This window comes from Aulonocara stuartgranti (genome assembly GCF_965226115.1).
Source record: "Aulonocara stuartgranti genome assembly, chromosome: 10".
NCBI classification, from domain to species: Eukaryota; Metazoa; Chordata; class Actinopteri; order Cichliformes; family Cichlidae; genus Aulonocara; species Aulonocara stuartgranti.
This window is the reverse complement of record NC_138946.1, coordinates 22,928,466-22,950,005: the sequence shown is the minus strand read 5'-3', so window position 1 is coordinate 22,950,005 and position 21,540 is coordinate 22,928,466. Positions and strand designations below refer to the sequence as shown.

The 21,540-nt window shown below is 41.5% G+C and overlaps 3 protein-coding genes across 4 annotated transcripts; 2 read left to right on the top strand and 1 right to left on the bottom strand.

Annotated features, from left to right (window-relative positions):
- Positions 1-2,888: 2,888 nt before the first annotated feature.
- LOC309715542 (potassium channel subfamily K member 13-like) lies at positions 2,889-4,508 on the top strand (the record flags this gene model as incomplete). The annotated part of the gene is made up of 2 exons (XM_082548746.1): positions 2,889-3,402; positions 3,508-4,508. 2 exons carry the CDS (start codon positions 2,889-2,891, stop codon positions 4,506-4,508), a joined length of 1,515 nt encoding a protein of 504 aa, XP_082404872.1.
- An 878-nt stretch (positions 4,509-5,386) lies between these two features.
- Positions 5,387-11,349, bottom strand: ppm1nb (protein phosphatase, Mg2+/Mn2+ dependent, 1Nb (putative)). Of its 2 annotated transcripts, XM_082548748.1 has the most exons (6): positions 10,546-11,349; positions 9,764-10,335; positions 8,191-8,308; positions 7,613-7,727; positions 7,452-7,515; positions 5,387-6,484 (listed from the first exon to the last, which is right to left on the bottom strand). In XM_082548748.1, the coding sequence occupies exons 1-6, from the start codon at positions 10,949-10,951 to the stop codon at positions 6,467-6,469; spliced, it is 1,293 nt and encodes a 430-aa protein (XP_082404874.1). In that variant the 5' UTR covers positions 10,952-11,349; the 3' UTR covers positions 5,387-6,466. The 2 variants fall into 2 exon arrangements, with proteins under 2 accessions (XP_082404874.1, XP_082404873.1); XM_082548747.1 differs by having other exon boundaries at positions 5,387-7,515.
- A 2,051-nt stretch (positions 11,350-13,400) lies between these two features.
- Positions 13,401-21,506, top strand: rtn2b (reticulon 2b). Its single transcript, XM_082548762.1, has 7 exons — positions 13,401-13,467; positions 17,499-17,706; positions 17,819-17,957; positions 18,270-18,339; positions 19,012-19,058; positions 19,229-19,287; positions 19,411-21,506. Exons 1-7 carry the CDS (start codon positions 13,455-13,457, stop codon positions 19,511-19,513), a joined length of 639 nt encoding a protein of 212 aa, XP_082404888.1. The 5' UTR covers positions 13,401-13,454; the 3' UTR covers positions 19,514-21,506.
- The last annotated feature ends 34 nt before the right edge of the window (positions 21,507-21,540 follow it).

The window sequence follows — 21,540 nt, the reverse complement described above, 5'->3', positions numbered from 1 at the left end:
ATAATAGCCACTAATATAATGTTTTATACATCAGTTATTAACTGTTTGTTAAATTTTCAAAATATTTATCCCATTAATTTAATTTAATTGTTTATTTGGTAATGATGGTGTGACAGATTGGTGACCTGTCCAGAGTGTATCCTGCCTCTCGTACAGTGACAGCTGGGTTAGGTTTCAGCACCCATGTGACCTTGAACTGGAGAAGCAGAAGCAAATAGATGGATGGTAATAATGGTTAATATGAAGCATTAATGGCATGAATAATGCTTCATATTAACCATTATAGCTTATCTCATACTGATATCAGCAATTTAAGGTTTTGACAAATTCACACTAAGCCCTTAGTGACATTATGTGCGACTGTTTCATTAACTCCGGATAACAGATTAAGATTGACAATTATGGTCAGTACAGAGAAGGATGGCCCTTAAGATCCAGCAAGATAGCTTTAGCTGCATTTTTTGCACTTTTTTTTTAAAGTTCAATATTTTTATTGACATTTATTTATTTTGATTGGCTACATGCTGGAAAATGTTCCCACTGTACTACTGACTTGGTTGTGTGTAAACCTGTAAAGTAAATCTGGATGGTGTGCCAGTGCCAGCCAAACTTGCGCATTACATTACTGTAACATTAAATCCTGCTGGCAGTTGGACGTCTTTGATTCCTCTCCTAGACTCCTCCCCTGGCATCTTAGTCCCTCCCATTAGTGGTAAGAGTGGAGGAGGAGAGGTAAGTGGGTGGGGGGTCAGCTTCACTCTGCTGAGGTAGCGACATGAAGAGAGAGGAGTCAACACAACAAGCAGTTAGAAAGATGAGACATCCTCAGTTTGATGTGTGTGTCACGATCGCGCCATGAATTTAACCAGCTGCATTTTCAGATCTGATTTATGAGGTACAACAGTGTTAGACTTTAAAAAAAAAAAGAATTATTATTATTATTAACCTTTATTTAACCAGGAAAAGTCCCATTGAGATTAAAAACCTCTTTTTCAAGGGAGTCCTGGCCAAGAGGCGACAACATGTTAAAATTACAAAGTTACATACATATTATAAGTAACAGTTACATTAATTAGTCATAATCACAACAAGAGTAAAACACACACAGACAGTGAAGGTCAGAATGTTTGATCACATAATAAATCATCTAAAATACCCGAATGAATGTGTGCATACAAAAGACTAGCTGATTGAAGACCCCATCTGCCCTCCACAGTTTGTAAATTTCAGCTGTATACAGTGTTCCTTCTATATGTTTCAGGTAAAAATACTAATGCAAAAGATACATCTGTGCATCCTCAATGATTGCCTCTCTAGCAGGCCTGCTGTCCCGATGGACAGAGACCAGAGGAGGTTTATTATAGTTTAGGAATTGGAAATCTACTTCAACAAGGTTTACTGAAATACATTCATGGGCCCAAGGCAGGAGGAGAGAGGACAGAGACAAGAAAAGCCAAGAGAGAACACAGTCAACCTTACCCCAGCTGAAAATCACTGTGTTAGCAGGGTCACTGTTTCTGTAGATGATTATTTGTTGCATTGTTGTCAGCACTATGTTTCGTTTTTCACTTCTATCTTTTTAAAGCTAAGCAAGTAGTTAGTATTTTATGCACTTTTAAGTATTTCACATCAATAAAAAATGATCAAGTTTCCACAAATGTGATCTTTTACGTCTTGTTTGCTTGTGAAAGCTGATTGCCTTAAATCTTGCTTTTTATCGTTTGAAACACCAGCATCAAGAGAAATTGTTGGTTTGCTGCTTTGCTGCTTTTCTGCGTGACAAGGCAGATGGACTGTCTGTTTTCCACACCTGCCTGCTGCTGACATTCAGCCATTAGTCGGCAGGCGCGGGGAACCCCATGCCCTTACCTGCAGCACCAGACAAGATTAAAGGAACGAACAGACAGAGGAACCGATAGCCATGCTCAACAAATCCTCCCACACAGTCTGCAGCGATAACAAAAAAGCACTCTAAGTGGGTGTGGAAATGGCACCTGAGCACTGGCAACAAGAAAGCAGGGGAAACTAAAATTTGCCCACTTTGATTAATTCAGCAGAACTTGCAAGCTTCTAATCCTGTTACTACAATGTTTTTTTTAACCTCTTAAGCCCCAACGCCCCCTGATGCAGGGGCAAAAGGCCGCAGATCAGTTAGGCTTGGGGCTTAAGAGGTTAATGTTAGTTTTACTTTATCAGAAGAAATTCTTGTCCCATGCTTTGATGAAAGGAAATGACCACACGATCAGTTATTTGACGCAAACGTGAGGTTTTTTTTAATGTTAAACTGGTGTTTGATGACAGAAAAGAAAAAAAAGCACTTTTACAAATGAAGAGTTGACTGCACCAATCAGGGTGTGCTCGGAGGAGGAGGCGGTGAGAAGAGGGATGATGATGTGAGTGTTTGACAGATGAAACATCAGACAGTGTCTCTGCACACACACACACACACACACACACACACACACACACACACACACACACACACACACAGATACAAAATCAAGAGGCTTCCTTTGGCTGGTCATTGTTCAGAACATCCATGGAATGAGCACACGCAGATCTGCAGCGCTTAAGTGAACGGTGCTGCCAGCGAGACCAGGTACTGTGGTTTTTATTTACTTTAAACATTCAGTATTTTATGTTATGTGGATTATAAGACATAAACTGCTACTTACAAGAAGTGTTTTCTGACAATTTGTCATGTTAAAGGAACCTATTAAACTTAAGATTTTGCAACCGCATCTGACTAATCTGCATCTGCATTGTTATTTTTTTGCTCATTTTATTACAGATATTTCGTCTGATGTGAAATTTTTTCAACAAAACGATCAACCTGTCCTCAAAAACTTCTTCAGAAAGCTTGCCTGTGAGATGTTAGAGCCAAATGTATGCATGCGTGTTTAAACCAGAAGTTTCATTCTGCTAGTGCATGTATATTTGTGCCTGTTGATGCATGTAACACGCACGGTGAGTCTGTGACTTGGCAGCGCCGGCAGAGGCGGTGCATGTTGTATCAGTGGTGTCTCTGTGCCGCCGCTGCTGCTGCTGTGCTCATGGCTAAGAGGAGGGCTGCAGGTAGCTGCTGCTGCTGCCCCAGAGCGCCCATGAAAGAGGACAATGCTCGTTTTTGCCTGCTGGCCGGACTCATCCTGCTCTACTTATTGTGCGGAGCTGCCATCTTCTCAGCCTTGGAACACCCATTTGAGCTCCGCGCACGCCTCCTGTGGAAACAGCAGCTGGACAACTTCACCAGGAGATACAGGGTCAACCTGGGCGCCCTGCACACTCTGCTGAGGCAGTATGAGGAGGCAAACGGAGCTGGCATCAGGGTGGACGCATTAAGGCCACGCTGGGACTTTTCTGGAGCTTTCTACTTTGTGGGCACAGTGGTCTCCACTATTGGTAAGTCTCCACTTAACTTTTTTTCCAGATTTTTCTTCAGTTTTGGAATGTTGCTCACGGCTGTGATCATTTATTTAACCTTGTATTTTGTGTTTTCTCTCTAAGGTTTTGGCATGACCACACCAGCAACCATAGCAGGAAAAATATTCCTAATCTTCTATGGTCTCATTGGCTGTGCTGCCACTATCCTCTTTTTTAACCTCTTCCTGGAGAGGATCATCACCATGTTAGCTTACATCATGCGCTGGTGTCATGAGCGTCGGCTGAGGTGTGCTGGAGTTGGGGTGGTGTCGAGCAGGGAGGAGTCATCTGGTGAAGAGGACAGTCTGGAAGGATGGAAGCCATCCGTCTATTACGTGATGCTGATCTTAGGGATAGCATCTGTTGTGATTGCTTGCAGTGCCTCCACTCTGTACAGCTCCATGGAGAACTGGAGCTACGTGGACTCTCTGTACTTTTGCTTCGTGGCCTTCAGCACCATTGGCTTCGGGGACCTGGTGAGCAGCCAGAGGCAGCAGTACGAATCTCAGGAGGCCTACCGGTTTGGAAACTGCCTTTTCATCTTAATGGGGGTTTGTTGCATCTACTCACTTTTCAACGTCATTTCTATCGTCATCAAGCAGACTCTCAACTGGATCCTGGGAAAGCTGGTCTGCTCAGGGAAGCATCAGCTCTGTTCCTGCTCCACCCCTGGCTGCTGGTGGCTCTGCTGCCCCTGTCTCCACAACAAAAATCACAAACAGAGGCGTCAACTGCGTCAACTGGCACACTTTAGGCCAAAACGCATCAAACGCAACGCCGTGCAGCCCATCTCATCCCACCACCGCTACACAGACGGCTCGGTTGAGACTGTGTGCGACAGCGAGACGGATGCGGGCGCGTTGGCTGAAGTACAAGTGGGGCGTCGTTTGTCAGGGGAGATGATCTCAGTGAATGAGTTCATGGTGTCCAACAAGGTGTCTCTGGCACTGCTGCAGAAACAGCTGAGTGAAACAGCTCACCAGGGCCCGCGGCAGAGCTACAGCCATCAGAATGGTTTCTCTGGTGGTGTGGGAGCACTGGGGATTATGAATAATCGCTTACAGGAAACCAGTGTGGATAGATAGCATCATAACAACACCTCAATTGTTCTTTGGGTTCTCTATATTTAAGCCTTACATTTCCTTAGGATTGTTTTTTTATTATGAGTAATTTGTTCTGTATTAAAAAATATCCAAGAATAGAATATTCTGAAAAGCAGACTGTAGACAGCAAATAATTGTTCATACGCTGTTTGGTGAGGTGAAAGAGGAAGTTAAAGGACAAATATGTGTTAAAGACTTCAGCATCATTTGAAGAGGGGTTTGATGTCCTGAAGTGACTGACTCACAGAAACGCAATCAGATGAGAGAAGCTTTGAAGGAGCACTTAAAGAGGACTGCTGATTTAAGGACACTGCACATGTCCCCCTCCCTGAGCTCCTCAGAAGACAACGTTGTACATAAGGTGGTTAGTGAACGTAGAAACCAAAATATCTCCTCTTAGATAACTAGCTGCATATATAAAACAGTTCAAATATGATTTGTATTTAAACAGAGCTTCTCAAACAAACTGCAGGAGCTCAGAAGCACCAAGAAAGACATTTTTCAATTGGACGTCATTGAAATTCAGAGTAATCATGAAAGAGATCCAGGGTTTTCAATTGAGATCTAATGAAACATGACTCTTAGAGGACGTCCTTATGTCAACGAGGGCTTTGCAGATAGTCACAGGATCACGTCAGCAGAGCAGAGAGAAAGATTTAGGTAACTAGATGAAATCCTTTACTATGCAACAAAAGCCGTTTGTAATTCATTCATTTATAAGGAGGGTTTTTGTGAGTAGATGATGAGTGTGAGGTTAAAAACTTCCATAGAAATCATAATCACCCATTTTCGGCAGTCGCCGCTCATACTTTGTCTTCACTGTGTTCAAAATGAATTATTTAAGAAACGAGCACAGCAAGTCATCAGACAAATATTCTTTATTTAGATTTAAAACAATAGTGACACTTAATGTAATTTCCTTAATGTAACACAGAAAATGACTCGCTGACGTAATGTTACAATGCAGTAAGCAGTAAAATAACTCATCCAGAAACTGACCCGCTCTGGTGCTGTTTGTTTTGTCAGCTGTAAAAAAGGGGAATAAGGCATCAGTTCATGGAGAAAATCCCATTTCATGTAAACTTTACCTTTGAATGTGTTTAGAAATAATATATGTTTAGAAAGAATTGCAAATTGTGTACATGCTGAACGCATTCATGTAAATTTAGACAGTAATCACAGCGGGATGCATTTTAGGGGGGAGACTTTTAGTTCCATTTGTAAGGTATTTCAAATTTGACATATTTTGTTCTTGTTTTTGAAAATGTAAAACACTTTGTCAAAAACGTTTTTAGATCCCGTGACATGAATTGTGAGTAGTCAGATATCTAATGAGTTTATTTGCCTTTCACTCACAGCAACGAGGGAAAAAGATTGTGCGCATCCCCACGAGCTGTCTCATGAACTACTAGCATTTCCTGTCACAACAAATGGACACATGTTAGCTGCATGCTAGGTTTTATTTAATGGTGACAATGTTTCCTGAAGAGGAAAGGTAAACCTGTTCATTCTTTAATACGCACACACACATGCACACACACATATGTACAGTCTTAAATCATAATTTTCAAAATGCAACCCTGCATGTACTAATCTTTCTTATTTTATCCAATGAAAACGAACTATGCCACAGTTGGTTGTTATTCAGTTCAATTTGTCATCTGCACTTTCTGTTTATTGAGGTTGAGGTTTGGTTGCTGGGTCAGTGTCTCTGAGTCATTTTTACAAAATATCTTTCTTGTATAAATATAAAGTATCAGGCTTTACTAGATCTGTTTTTGCATTTTTTTTGTCATGACAAGATGGTGCTGCTAACAAACACCATTGTCTTGTTGTGAAACTGCACACATGAAAAAAAAAAACAGGTTTAATATTCACATTTATTACAGTCCCTTTCCTTTGAGGAACTTTGGAGACAAAATCTAAATCCCTTGGCCTTCTCAAGAGCCTCCCAGACCCTGAACAGACAGACAGATAAAGTAACAAAGAGTGAGCTCACTGTGTAATAACAATGTCTTTTTACTTGTATTGTTAGGTCCATTAGTTGTTTTTTTGCCTTTCTACATCATGACAGTGGATATTTACATCAACCAATCAAGATATAATTACAGTGCAGCCTTTCAGCTTTAATTCAAGGGGTTTATCAAAAAAGTTTGCATTGACTGTGCAGACATGGTTTTACCATAAATGTGCATATGAGGATTGTTTTTATGACTCAGGTAAAAATCCTTTGCTTGGTTGTAGACAGAGAGGCCCCTGACACCAATAAATGCTCTTTCCTCCCTTGAGATGCTCTTCCAAACCTTTACTGCAGTTGCCTTCACTTGCAGCTTGACTGTGGGTCTTTCTGCCATCACTATTGTCTTCAGTCACTTTAGTAAAAGCATGCTCTGTCCCAGTGAGATCAGTTGACTGAATTGGCCATTGAAAAATATTCCTTTTCTGTGCTTTAGGAAACTCTTGGGTTGCCTTTGCACAATGCTTTAGGTCCTTATCTTTTTGCACTGTGAAGTGCTGCCTGATCAGATTTGCAGCATTTGGCTGAACCTGAGCTGAGAGTACAGCTTTGTACTCTCACAGTTCATCCCGCTGCTTCTATCAGCAGTCACATCATCAATAAACACTAATAACCCAGTTCCACTGGCAGCCTTACAGGCCCATGCCATAACACATTTCTTTTTTTTACAGAACCGTGTTTTTTGGGCAAAGTCTAATCCTGCATTCTTGTTTTTGACTGTAACCAGTGGTTTGCACATTATTGTAAATCCTGTTGTAAAGCCTCTTTAATTAAAGCTGAAGAAACATTACAATCATATCTCTACTGTTTGATTTAAAATCCACTGCGTTGGTGCAGAGAGGAAAAACTATCAAAAAAAAAGTCTCATTGTCCAAAAACGTATGGACCTAATTGTAACTGTCACTCACATTTGGTATCATGGGCTTGTGCGCATCACGTTGTTGATAGTAAGCAGAGATAATGCAGTTCCTCCTGTAACACACAGAAGTAACACAATGTAATCACTATTGCATCCAGCAGAACGTGGTTTACATGCACAAATGCACATAGATGCTCATTTGTGTCTTACTTGCTCTGTATGCCTCCACCTGGTGGTAATCCAGGGATGACAGTGGATGCAAGAACTGTGAGGACGGACAGCAGCTCAGGCTCTTCCCCTCTGGCACACAGCTCATCATAAATCTCTGATTAAAAAGAAAGATGCATTTTTAGAGAGTTTCCTTCTAATATACACTGGACACTTTAGATTTAGGCAAAAGTCTGTAAAGAGCAGAGTTTTTAGGACTATTTTCAGCTGTGGATCAATACACATCAGGATTTCTAATGAGTATTTACCACACTAGGGTAAATGTGGGACTTACTCAGAATAAATGATAGTGCCCGTGTTCACAAGTAAATAGGTTCATGGCAAGAATCACAGATTTGGTGTTTTACTTTTGTTTTTTACCCAAGACACGTGATGTCAGAAATCATTTAAATAATTATCTTGGAAAAACAACATTGATTAACAAATCGTTCAAACTTTTTTTTTTGCAAACCATTGAAACACCAAAGAGAATTGAAACATTACACCATGGCAAAAACAGACTCCAGGTTGCTAATATGAAGGTTGTCACTGTCCTTTGCAAAGCATCTTTACCCACACACCTGCCACCTTGGACTCTAGCAGGTCCTCCAGCTCAGCCTCCTGGTGTAATGCCTCTGTTGACAGCTGGGGGGCTCCAGGGAAGCACAGCAAGATGATGCTGATGTTGTCCAAGCTGCCCTGTGGAACAAAACGGCATCAGCAGAGGTGAGTAATGATGGCTGACCTTACAAATGTCAACTCACGAAACATCCCACTTGAGCAGTTTTACAAATAGATCTTTTTTTTTTTTTCACATCAGCGTTTGCACTCCAATGTCACACAGACTCAGGGGAGCTGCAAAATGGAAATGGAGTGCGGAAGAAGGCATGACATTTTGAGGTCATTGTGCACATCCAAGCTGAAGCACTGTTACACAAGCGTGATATGAGGACCCAACAGAGTGCACATGTGGCTCAAGTTTATCTTAATGTGTTTCTGTGCTTGTAATCTGCCATGTAATTTTAATCCAATATCTACTTTCTTTCGTTACATTCCTGTAACATTCTGTAAAATCTCTGAGCGAGAGTGTCGGTAATTAGGCCTCATGGGAACCCTGAATAATGCGATGTAACCTGTTCCGACACCCCTGCAGTCTATTTTAAGGCTGTCTGATAGTCTGTTGTACCATGAACAGCAGCGGCAGTCTCAGTGAGACTAAACCAAAGCTTAAGCTGAGGTCAGTCTTGCTTTTTAAATTTTTAACTTTTGCCATTTCAGCCAAAGATCCTGTTCATTTTAAATTGTAGGCTGTAAATGGATTGATACGTATGGCAGAACTTGCTGAAAAGGATCAGGAAAAGCCACATTTAACCACACAGGACTGGCATGACATTTTAAACTAAGAAGAAAACAAGACATTTAACAAAAGGCGCACGTCTTGTAGGTGCCTCTGCTCGGGCCTCAGTTGTCATCTCACTCTGCAGCTCCCCTCAGCTCCATGAGAAAGTGACCCTGAGAGCTTACATTAGCACACTCTAAGAAGAACATTACTTATCTATGGATTTAAAAAAAAACTTTTATATTCTAAGCTTCCATATATGGATGTGTTTATTGACTTTGGAGCACCTTTCACAAATATGCTGCATGTGCTATAGAATTAGTGAGGAAGTTCACTTAGTCTGCTTCTGTTTTATCTCGTGTTTTTTCCTAAAACTCAGTGGGTTCTCAGGACCAACATGGGCCAAACTTTAATGGTGACTTCGTGCTTATTTTTGATTTAAAACAGTTTTACCTCAAGATAAGTTTTTAGTTGCAGAGATGAACATTTATGTAGTAGGAAAATATTTCCACGTGTGACTCTGCACCCTTTACAACCTCAGAACTTTTAAAGGGTTATCTTTAAAAGAGGAAGCAGAGCCCATTACCTTATATCAAAATGAATATCCAGTCCATTATGTCTTTGTTTAAAAACACAGTCAGTCTTGTAGTAGATTACTTTACTTGATTAGAAGCCATAAAATTCAAAGCTGATTAAAAATTATGTAACTCAGCTTGAAACTGAAATTGTGTTTTTAATCAGTTGAAAGGATTTGTTATTCAGACTACTGAACAGCAACACAAGTGCATGCAGTAAGTATGTGTAACAGTGCTGACCTTATAGAGGCAGAGGTCAATGACCTGAGTGCAGACGTCCCTCAGGTCGGTGCAGACACGCAGCCGGTTGTGGATGAAGGCGCACAGCTCCTCGTTGCTGATGGTGTCCCACACGCCATCACAGGCGAGCACCAGGAATTCATCTGCCGGCGAGCGCTCCACCACACACACTTCTGGCTCAGGTGAAACCATCTGCTGGCTCGGGGTCCGGTTCTCTGCCCCCTTGTAGCCGAAGTCTCCCAGAGCGCGTGACACTGCCAAGGAGCCGTTGATCCGTTGGAGGGACACGGAGCCACCCGCGCTCTCAATACGTTCTTTCTCCAGAGGGCTGTAAGGTTTGTGGTCCTCAGTGGAGAAGCAGACCTGCCCAGACCGGCACAGCATGGCCCTTGAGTCACCGCAGTTGGCAAAGTAGATGTAATATGGCGAAATGAGAGTGGCCACCACAGTGGTGCCACCCCTCTCCCAGCCCTCTCGACGGGCCACAGAGTGCAGGTGCTTGTCTGTCTGGAGGAAGCCCTCTTCGATGGCCCCTTTCACTTTTGGCGGGTCATCTTCTGGTCCTATTCCATCTGTGAGCACAAACAGTATTTTCTGAACCCAGCAGCTATAGCAGTCATCATATTGATGACTAATAACAAAGGAAAATCACCAGCCTGTTTAAAATTCTGAATATCTCATAAAATAATATCCTTATAAGATAACACCCACACACACACCCACACACACACACACACACACACACACACACACTGTCAGGTGTCACTGAACAGATCTCTCACCCGTAGCCAGGATGTGACCCAGAAGGTGTTGGGAGCAGTACTGAGCCACCGTGCTGCCTGCATGGCCATCGAACACTGCAAAGAAGCTCCAGTCAGCTAGCTCTCCACCCAGCTGTGGCACACAGTTGTGGAAGTCCTCCATGTTGGCCCTCCAGCCCTGCATACTTCCTAGGGCATAGGTGAGGCCCCAGCGGGCGCAGCCCTCCTCTGTGAGCTTGTCCAGGACTGGCCGGTCTAGGTAGGGGCTGGGGATGACCTCCTCCTTCTCCCCCTCCCCTTGCTGCTCTCCTTCTGCTGTTCCTCCACGGCCCCCTTTGAAGAAAGAGCTGACCCTCTTTTCTGTTTCTTTCACCAGCTGGCGCACAAACGCAGGCATCTCTACACTGCCCTTCCTGGCTGTCCTCATGGCTTTTATGCACAGGTGTTGTGAAGGGAATCTTGTCTTGTCCCTGCCCCGGTGTTGCTGGCCGGGATGGAGGGCTGAGCTATAGGCCTGATGTGGGGCCTGTGCAGTGTCTGCGTAGCCCTGCTGCTCCAGGGCTCAGAGCATGGCTGCCTGAGCTGATGGATGTTGTGTGTGCTGGCTGCTTACCCCCCTCTTGCTGCTCATCTCTTTCTTCTCCTCTCCCTCTCTGGAGACCTCACTGATCAGCGCTTTCACCTCCGATCATCCTTCCGCTCCTGCTTGTTTGGCCTCTTCTCTGTGCTGCTGAGATTTCACCTTCTCCCTCGCTTTTTCATAGCTCTTCCCTCTTTCACCAGCTTCTCCCTTGCCTTGTTATTTTCCCTGCCCGTGCTGTGATTGGCTGGCTATTTGTGCGCACCAATCATTGCCTGGCTTGCTTTGCCACTGTCATGTTTGCGCTCACTCTCACTCACCATCCTCCTGTCTGCAGCTCTCTGCCCCTCCCACATCTTTCCTAATCTCAACCTTTGATCGGTCGGGATTATAGGCTTGTGGATTACAGTACTGTCGGACACGCAGCACAAAGTGTGAGATGGTTTGAAGAAGACACACAGAGGTTGGAGGTTGATCCTGTTAAACTGATCGTACATTGTCCTTATCTTTTTGTTTATTAAACACAATAATAGTACATACACTTCAAACCACAGGTGTTTTTTCCTGAAATCAAAGCTGCGTTCATTCTTTAGGCGGGAGATAGACTGTATTTTTTTGCAATATCTGCTCAGTAATGAAATGTTTATTTTATTACTTATTTTTTCTGATGTTATTTAGAAACTGAAACTGTTTAAACTTTTAAAATTCCTGCGTTTTATAATCACAGAGGCAGAAATATGCGTGTCTTCGCCATTTAAACTGCAATTTTTATTTTCATGATTAATCACCATAACAGGACTTACAGCTGTTTTTGTTTGGCCCCGTTCCCCAAACAACAGCTTACATCTGTGCAGTGAACATCAGTGACATCACCACTGTGTAATTCTCCACATTACTCTGACTTGGGTACAGATATTAGTAAAGCTGCAATCAGACAAGAAGGGAGGATTTTTTTTTAACACCTAATAAGTCATGATGGTGTAAAAACCACTTGTCAAAGTGATACACGCCATAAAAATAAACATCTTAGTTTGTTTTGTCACCACCTGCCAAGAGGAGGCAGAATAGATGTGTTAGATGTTCCTCGGCTTGATCAACAGTTTTTATCTCTCCATCCTTTTTTTCACGCTAATGTCAGATTTTCACTGCAGAGATCTCGTTTTCATGAACAACATTGCCATTGTGCTTGCACTCATAGGGGATCGTCGGATCATTAGGGTTTTCGCTTTGATGCTGTTGGGTCTTTACTTTACAGTATAAAGCACCTTGAGGTGACTGCTGTTGTGGTTTGGAGTTATATTATATAAATAAATCTGAATTGAATGTATGATCAGTGTAGAATCACCAGTTAATCTAACATACATGCCCTTATTCTGCTTACATGGCTCTCTAGAGTAACTGTCGAGAGCCATACAAGCACAGGAAGAACATCCTAATGCAACTCAGAAGGGTCCAGCAAGAATCCTTTTGATATGAAGCCACAGTGCTAGGATAGGACACGTCAGTATAGCCCTCTACAACCATAAATGTAGAAGAGCATACAAAAAAAAGTACATACTTTTATTTTCATAAGTGTATTAGACACTATTAATTAGCAATATATCAGTTGTTGAATAACAGTTATATAACACCCTTAATTCGTACTAAATACCGTACAGCAAACACATCATGGCTTTTTAAAATACAAATGTTAGTACAGCTCCCTTTTATAGTATACATCTGAGCCTGTGCTTTTCTAACATGGATTTCCTCTTTTATAAGGTTGTTCTTATGTTATCTTTAGAGCTTTAAAGGTGTGAGTGAAAGTGTTAAATATACAGATGGCGAGGCGAGTTTGGCTCCGTGTTTTGGTCTGACACACAGAAGGTGTCATGAGGGATATTTGTGCAGAGTGAATAATAAATCTATAGAGAAACTCATCTTTCTTGCTTATCTGTAAAACGTGGCAAGTGACTGCAGTGACTGTATGTATTCAGCTTGATGTCAGTGCTGTAGCACGCAGCTTTTGGCATTAGCTTCCTGCTAACATTAGTTGTTTTCTTATCAGTTTGGATTGATGATCATTTTACGTTAAAAAAAACTGTCATGGTCTGTCGTGCATGGAAAGGCCTCTGTGTGCAAATCAGCCACCAACTGGTTGAGGAAGCATTAGCCTCTACAAGCTGTGGGGCATGTACATGCTCAAGTCTCAAGTTCCCAATTTGAGTGTGTGTGAATCCAATACAGGATAAAATTAGGCCAGCCGGGCCTTATATTGCTGACGGAGCTGGGGTGGCCAAAAAAAGCCTGGAGTGCAAGCCAACGGTGGAAGCACAAGAAAGAGAGGAGAGCAAGCAGGACCGCCGCTGAAATGGCCACCAAACGTAAGGAAATCAATATTGACAGCTTTAAGTAAAGTGAAGGAGAGCAGACGGGGTCAGAGTGCAGCTGTCAGGTGGAGAAGAAGGGAATTTATTTACTTTCCCTCTGCTGTGCAGGTGTGAATGCAGGCAGGATGGCAAGTTAAACACTGAATCCAGTGTGTCTTTCATTTGGTCGACAGATGGGCTGAATGGGATTGAGCTAAATGAGAGCCCACTGCTGACTGAATGTAGTTTGTTTTATTTGTAAAGGCTTAAATTGTTATAGGAGATAAGAAATGCTGTCTTGTCAGGGCTGTTTTACTTCTGATAACACATAACTCCAGTTATTCGGATAAGAATGAGAGGGCGTACTTGTGCCCAGCTTTGAAGTGACTTCACTGGTGTGACAGCATTAATGTTTCTGTTTTTATAAATGAATAAGAATACATCTACTTTTATAATTCTCAGGAAACCCAACTATGAAAACCAGCAATACTCTGCTGCTTTTAAATAATCTGTTTTAATCATAAAATGATCTTAAATTTGTGCTGCAGTTAGGATGCTCGTGTAATGTTGGTGGGTAAGGATCTAGTGTCTAATCTAAGGATTTATGATTTACTTTCAGACATGTACAGATCCCATTAAAAACAGCATTCATTCAGAAAGATTTTCTCCTTTAATAAAGGAGCATGGCATGGCATGAAACGAGGTGAGGGTGTCCTTCATTTTCTGTAAAATTGTTTTGTCATTTGTCTTCGTTACCCTTTTCTCTTTCTTATCCACACTTTAAATAACAATGTGTCCATTTTTCAAACACCCGCTGGCTGTGGTCGTTGTGGTAGAGAGAATTTTAGATGACTTTTATGAGACCATGTGAAAAAGTCTCAGTCTCTATTTATGGCTCAAAACAGTTCAAATATCCACAGTGGGACTTATCAGAGAGAAAAGGGAGAATATGATACAGCAACTCATAGCATCTGTTTAACTTTAGTTTAAAACATTCACTGTACTAGCAAAAGTAGCACATGGCATCTTTTGTATACCTCATATGTTTTCAAAACCGAATGAATTAATTTTTATTTACACGGCACCAAATCACAACAACAGCCTCAGGGCGCTTTATATTGTAAGGTAACCCTAATGTAACCCTGCAGTAATACCAAGAAAACAGGGAAAACCCCAACAATCATATAGCCCCGGTGAGCAAGCGCTTTGACAACAGTGGGAAGCAAAAAAACTCCCTTTTAACAAGAAGAAACCTCCAGCAGAACCAGGCTCAGGGAGGGGCAGCGATCTGCTGCGACTGGAGGAAGACAGGACAAAACACACGCTGTGGAAGAGAGCCAGAGATTAACAATAAGTAATGATTAAATGCAGAGAGCTGTATAAACAAAAAGAGAGTAAGAATTGTGATTGAAGGAGAAATACTCAATGCATCATGGGAATCCGCCAGCAGACTACACCTACTGCAGCATAACTACGGGAGGATTCAGGTTCACCTGATCCAGCACTGACTATGTGCTTTAGCAAAAAGGAAAGTTTTAAGCCCAATCTTAAAAGTGGAGATGGCGTCTGTCTCTCCGTCTACTTCTAAATACTGTAGGAACCACAAGTAAGCACACAGTCTGAGAGCTAATGGGGTGATACGGCCTGATTATTCAAGATCTTGTATTTCATTTTTATTTCATTTCAATTTTATTTATATAGCGCCAAATCGCAACAACAGTCGCCTCAAGGCGCTTTATATTGTACAGTAGATCGTACAATAATAGATACAGAGAGAAACCCAACAATCATATGACCCCCTATGAGCAAGCACTTTGGCGATAGTGGGAAGGAAAAACTCCCTTTTAACAGGAAGAAACCTCCGGCAGAACCAGGCTCAGGGAGGGGCGGCCATCTGCTGCGACCGGTTGGGGTGAGAGAAGGAAGACAGGATAAAGACATGCTGTGGAAGAGAGACAGAGGTTAACAACAGATATGATTCAATGCAGAGAGGTCTATTAACACATAGTGAGTGAGAAAGGTGACTGGAAAGGAAAAACTCAATGCATCATGGGAATCCCCCGGCAGCCTACGTCTATTGCAGCATAACTAAGGGAGGATCCAGGGTCACCTGGTCCAGCCTTAACTATATGCTTTAGCAAAAAGGAAAGTTTTAAGCCTAATCTTGAAAATAGAGATAGTGTCTGTCTCCCGAATCCAAACTGGAAGCTGGTTCCACAGAAGAGGGGCCTGAAAACTGAAGGCTCTCCCTCCCATTCTACTTTTAAATACTCTAGGAACAACAAGTAGGCCTGCAGTGTGAGAGCGAAGTGCTCTAATAGGGTGATATGGTACTACAAGGTCATTAAGATAAGATGGGGCCTGATTATTTAAGACCTTGTATGTGAGGAGCAGGATTTTGAATTCAATTCTGGATTTAACAGGAAGCCAATGAAGGGAAGCCAAAACAGGAGAAATATGCTCTCTCTTTCTAGTCCCTGTCAGGACTCTTGCTGCAGCATTTTGGATTAGCTGGAGGCTTTTCAGTGAGTTTTTTGGACATCCTGATAATAATGAATTACAGTAGTCCAGCCTGGAAGTAATAAATGCATGAACTAGTTTTTCAGCGTCACTCTGAGACAGGATATTTCTAATTTTAGAGATGTTGCACAAATGGAAGAACGCAGTCTTACATATTTGTTTAATATGTGCGTTGAAGGACATGTCCTGGTCAAAAATGACTCCAAGGTTCCTCACAGCGTTACTGGAGGCCAAGGTAATGCCATCCAGAGTAAGAATCTGGTTAGATACCATATGTATAAGATTTTCTGGGCCGAGTACAATAACCTCAGTTTTATCTGAATTAAGAAGCAGAAAGTTAGTGGCCATCCAGGTCTTTATGTCTTTAAGACATTCCTGCAGTTTAACTAATTGGTGTGTGTTATCTGGCTTCATGGACAGATAGAGCTGGGTGTCATCTGCATAGCAGTGAAAATGTATGCTATGTCTTCTAATGATGCTGCCTAGGGGAAGCATGTATAATGTAAACAGAATTGGTCCTAGCACTGAACCCTGTGGAACACCATAATTGACCTTAGTGTGTGAAGAGGACTCTCCACTTACATGCACAAATTGGAGTCTAATAGATATATATGATACAAACAACTGCAGTGCAGTACCTGTAATACCTACAGCATGTTCTAATCGCTCTAATAGGATATTATGGTCGACAGTATCGAATGCTGCACTAAGGTCTAGCAGGACAAGCACAGAGATGAGTCCACTGTCAGAGGCCATAAGAAGATCATTTGTAACCTTCACTAAAGCTGTTTCTGTGCTGTGATGAGCTCTGAAACCTGACTGACATTCTTCAAATAATGTTAATGTTAATGTTAAAGGAATGGTTAGCTTAACAGTGCTCTGACTTTTTGTCAGTCAGGCTACACTAATGAAGAGAAACCTAGGGCTGTTCTTACGTTCTTCAATCAGTGATGAACAGTAAGGTTTTCTAGCTTTACGAAGGGCTTTTTTTTTTTTTTTTTTTTTTTTTTTACAAAGCAGCAGTATTTCTCCAGACTAAATGACAATCTTCTAAATTACTGAGATCCTATTTACTCTCCAGCTTTGGAGTTATCTGCTTTAAGGTGCATATTTGATTTGAGAGTTATAGTAGGAGGTCTTTTTCAGAGGAGCTACAATATCCAGAGTCCTACACAGTGAAGAAGTAAAATTATCAACAACATAACTGACCTCTGTGGGATTAAAATAAGTAGAGATAGATAAGTTCTTTTCCTGGGTTTTCAGTACGTTCCTCATTTTGAACTACTTACTGCCTCGTTGCTAGTTTTATCTCCACTCCAGTTTTATCGACTTCTCTACACCCTTCTGTCATGTTACCACTCTTGGTAACCCTGCTTCACAGTCAGGTCATGAAGTATAAGAAACATTAGCCTGTATCTAATTTAAGCTTAACAACTTCCCATTTCAGTTGCATATTCACTCAGATATACCGCGCTCTCTGTGCATCACTCATTTAAGATGATGTCTTGTGCTTAATTGCTTTGCAGTTGTGGATCTGGTGTACTGGCGCCACATGTGGAGGACTGGTGTGGTGTTTACAGGGCTGGTAATCGGTCTGGCCAGCTTGTTCCAGCTTAGTGCCGTGACTGTGGTCTCCAACGTCTTTCTGGGTGTCATGTGCATCACCTTCCCCCTCCGTTTTTATTATAAGCTCCTGGAGCTCCTGCGCTGGAACCCTGGGGTTCACCCCTTTCAGTGAGTCCATCAGTGTTCACACACAGGTTTTTCTTTTCCAGCTAAATATGCTGCTCCTCTGCTTTCTGGAAGCATGTTGAACTTTCTCACAAATGTGTTATCCTGTGCTTAGGTCATGTCTGGATTACGACAGCTCTCTGACAAATAAGGAGACGGTGATGCTGGTGGAGGAGACGGTGCTGCTGATCGCATTTGCTGTCACAGAAATCAAACGGCTCATTTTCATTGAAAACATATTTGACTCTATTAAGGTATGAGTGTGATGGTAAAGCAATAGTATAGATGTCACAAAGCCAAGATTAAAAGACTTTTTGACTTTGGTGCCACCTGGTGGCAGCTACACACCACACACGCTCGTGTGGGGCTCTGAGCAGCTGTACTGTTTTAATCCAGGCTATATTGCTTAAAAGCAGCTAAAAATCTCATGGGATCAAGACTACATTCAGCAGCTTTAAATCTCAGCGAGACATTTATTAAAGCAGCATCATTCACAAATCAAATTACAGTTAATAAACTAAACTATTAAACTGTTCAGTAATCTTTTTCTGTGCTCTTTCTCTCAGTTTGTTGTGCTTCTGTATCTGCTGACCTATGTTGGCATCCAAACTAATGGACTGACCCTGGTAATAAGTGGTAAGTTGCACCCGCTGTATACTTATGCTTTGTGCTAACACACGTATCTAATTTCCTCCATGTCTCTTTCCTCCACCTACATATATTAAGCTCCCAGCACCTTCAAATGTATCTTCCTCTTTGTAAGACTCATGAGTGATCTATCATCTCAGTAGTTAAAGTGTGACTGGGTTTAGGCAGAAAAAAGCACTTTGCACATGACGGTTAAGATTTAAGGAATAACTTTTACTGCAAACCTCAAGTTCCTTTTGAAGTCATGCCTCCATCAGTCGCCTCAGATGACTGGTTTGCACCAATTATTTAAGTAGGAGAATGTTTTCATTAGAACCAATTAGATTATTTTTGTGCAATGCTAAAGTGACATAAAGCCCAGGAGGTAGAGTGGGTCATCTACTGATTGGAAGGTTGGTAGATTGATCCTTGGCTCCTCAACACTGCATATTAAAGCATGCTTGAGCATGATACTGAGCCCTGAGCTGCCTCTGATGCATCTACTGAAGTGTGTGTGTGTGAATGTTAGACAAAGCTCTCAAAAACAAAGATTGAAAGTGGAGCCTAAATGTGTGTGTGAATGGATGAATGTGGCTGGTAGTAGAAAGTGTTTAGAGTGCTCAGCTAGAGTGCTCTAAAAGTAGCAGTCCAGTCATTTACATGAATAATTTGTCTGTCCAGCTGTGATCGCCGTTTTCTCCCTTCCTTTGCTGTACAAAAAGCAGCAGGTGAGTTTATTTTATGTTAAAAAAAATTTCAATGAAAATGATTCAGCAAAGTTGATTAATAGTTAAAACCAAACAAAACAGAAACATATCTTAGTAAAAATCGCATGTAATTCTATGTAAGATGCAGAAATTGCTGGTTTGCACTGACCTTTGTGATATTTTGGTGACAGGTGCGGATAAGAAGGATTGCTAGAGCCGTCAGAGCTTTTCTAAAGAGAGTCAAAAGCCTGTAAGTGAGCTACCCATTTATGTGATATTGTTTTCTGTTCTTGGTCATGTCATGCTAGCAAAATTGTGGCTTTTTCTTCGGTGCTGGTATTTTCTTCATTGTGATGCCCCCGTTTTGTTGTAGGTTCTCCAGTGTGTACGATTCGGTGAGGCCCCCTCCAGCCCCTGCACCAAAACCTGCAATTTCAGCTGTGAATGTGCCCAAACAGAAAGCCAAGTCAAAGTAACTGTGTTGGTCACGTATTGAAAACACCCAGCATTTGGGATTTGGGGAAAGACTGGAAGGGCACATCCTCTGGGGGGCGGCTGGAGGGGCTGCTCGTTTCCATTTCTCCACCATGATGTTTGTTTATGGGAGCAAGATATAATTGATCCTGACAGCTTAAACAAAGCTGCCATTCACTGAAGGAGGGAGAGGATGAGGAGGTGTATGAGGAGGGGAATTTTAGTTACTGTGATGCTCTCTGTGGGCAGCGTCTAATAGAACCAGTTCACACAGTCATACTCTTCGAGTGGGCTATGGATGGCACAGAACATCACAGCTTTTTTTTTCTTTAATAACAAGTGTATTTTTACATAACTAGTCCGCTGTGTTCCTGTCAAACTGTGGAAGTATTTATAATGAAGCCCTGCAGCATTATTGCTGCCTTTATTATGAAGCATCATTCATTGTTAGCTTCATAGAATAAAAAGACATGAACATCGCCTGCTATTAATCAGCATTAATAGTGCTGCACTTGCTAAGTCGAGGAAAAAGCTTGGTAAGCAGCCAGCCCCACAACCTTTAAAAGACTTACATGAGAAATAATGAGAGTGTTCTCCTTTAATCTTAGTGCTAATCACTTTTAATTAGAAACAAACAGTGACCTCATATTTGTGGGGAAAGCAGTTTGCTAATAAAAAAAGTACAACTCTTAACAAGTGGGAGGAATATTGACTCTTGTAGTAAATGCAGTTCATTTTGATTGATCAAAACACAAAAAGGCACTTTCTAGATAACATCTTAGACTGTATACAAAAGATAGACATAGCAACCATGAAATCACCCAATGTTTTAAAAAAAAAATTGCCATGTTTTTTTAAACCACACGACATGAGTGTGGGACGGTTTTCGTTGTGTAACTGGGTGACACCACACTCTCCCTGGCTAATGACTTGTCAATCAAATGGTAAAGCATTCCTTGCTTTATTGTCCTTCTGTCCTTCGCTGTGCATATAAATATGAGTACAGCGCTGTGTAGAGTAATTTAGTATTATGGCTGTATTCACTAATCTTCCATTGTTTTGAGTTACGACTTGCTAAGCCATCACTAACTAGCTAATCAATTATCACATGTCCATAACTGCAGGAACCAGATGCTTAAACTGCTTTCAGGGAACATTTGAGGAAGCCATTAAATCAGTTATAGTCAAATTTGGTGCAGTTTCAGGAATTTCATGGAATTATCAGCACTGATGGCAAAATAGTGGACTTTAATTTCATTCTTTCCCCCCAAAATAATGAATATATCCCCACAGCATTACAGTTTGTGAAGTATAAAACATGCTTTTTACACTTTTACCACTTATCTAGAAGTAGTTGCTACCACATGCTGTAAACATAGAAATTAGGTGACTTTGTACAAACATGAGCACAGAAAACAACATGACATGTGGGCGAATGGGAAAGAAGAGTTTGGGTGAACTCTTTCGTTATTGTAGCAACCAGCTGCCAAGCCTGAGCCAGTAGTCAGCAGTGTCGTTTAAGCCTCTAACGCTCCGTGTTTTAGACCATAAAAAAGAAGCTGCTGCTCATACTAATGTGTCTTAATGAGCGTGTAAAACTCATGTTGGATAGTTATGCTTTTATTTACCAACAATATTCTGTCGATTTATTTTCAAAAGTCTTATTTTTAGAAAGAGTATTTTTTCTAATCTTCAACAATATTTACCCACCTCTGCAGTATACAGAGAACAGTAAAACGTGGATATTCTAAACAAAAACTGTTGATTGCATAAATGATGCATTAGTGCAATATCAGAATTAGTGTAGTATCAGTGGTACTGCGCACTTTGCGTGTGAAATTAGCAGACTTTTTTCTCTTAGTCACTGTAATAACAATCATCAGTATAAACACATGGTCTTAAATAACAGCTGCCTAAAGTCAGGCATCATCTGCTAGCCCATGTTTTAGGTCTACTCTGTATTTGTAATGGATTTTTTTTTATTGTGATGTTCTATTGTAATTTTGCTCCCAAATAAAATCTTGTTTAC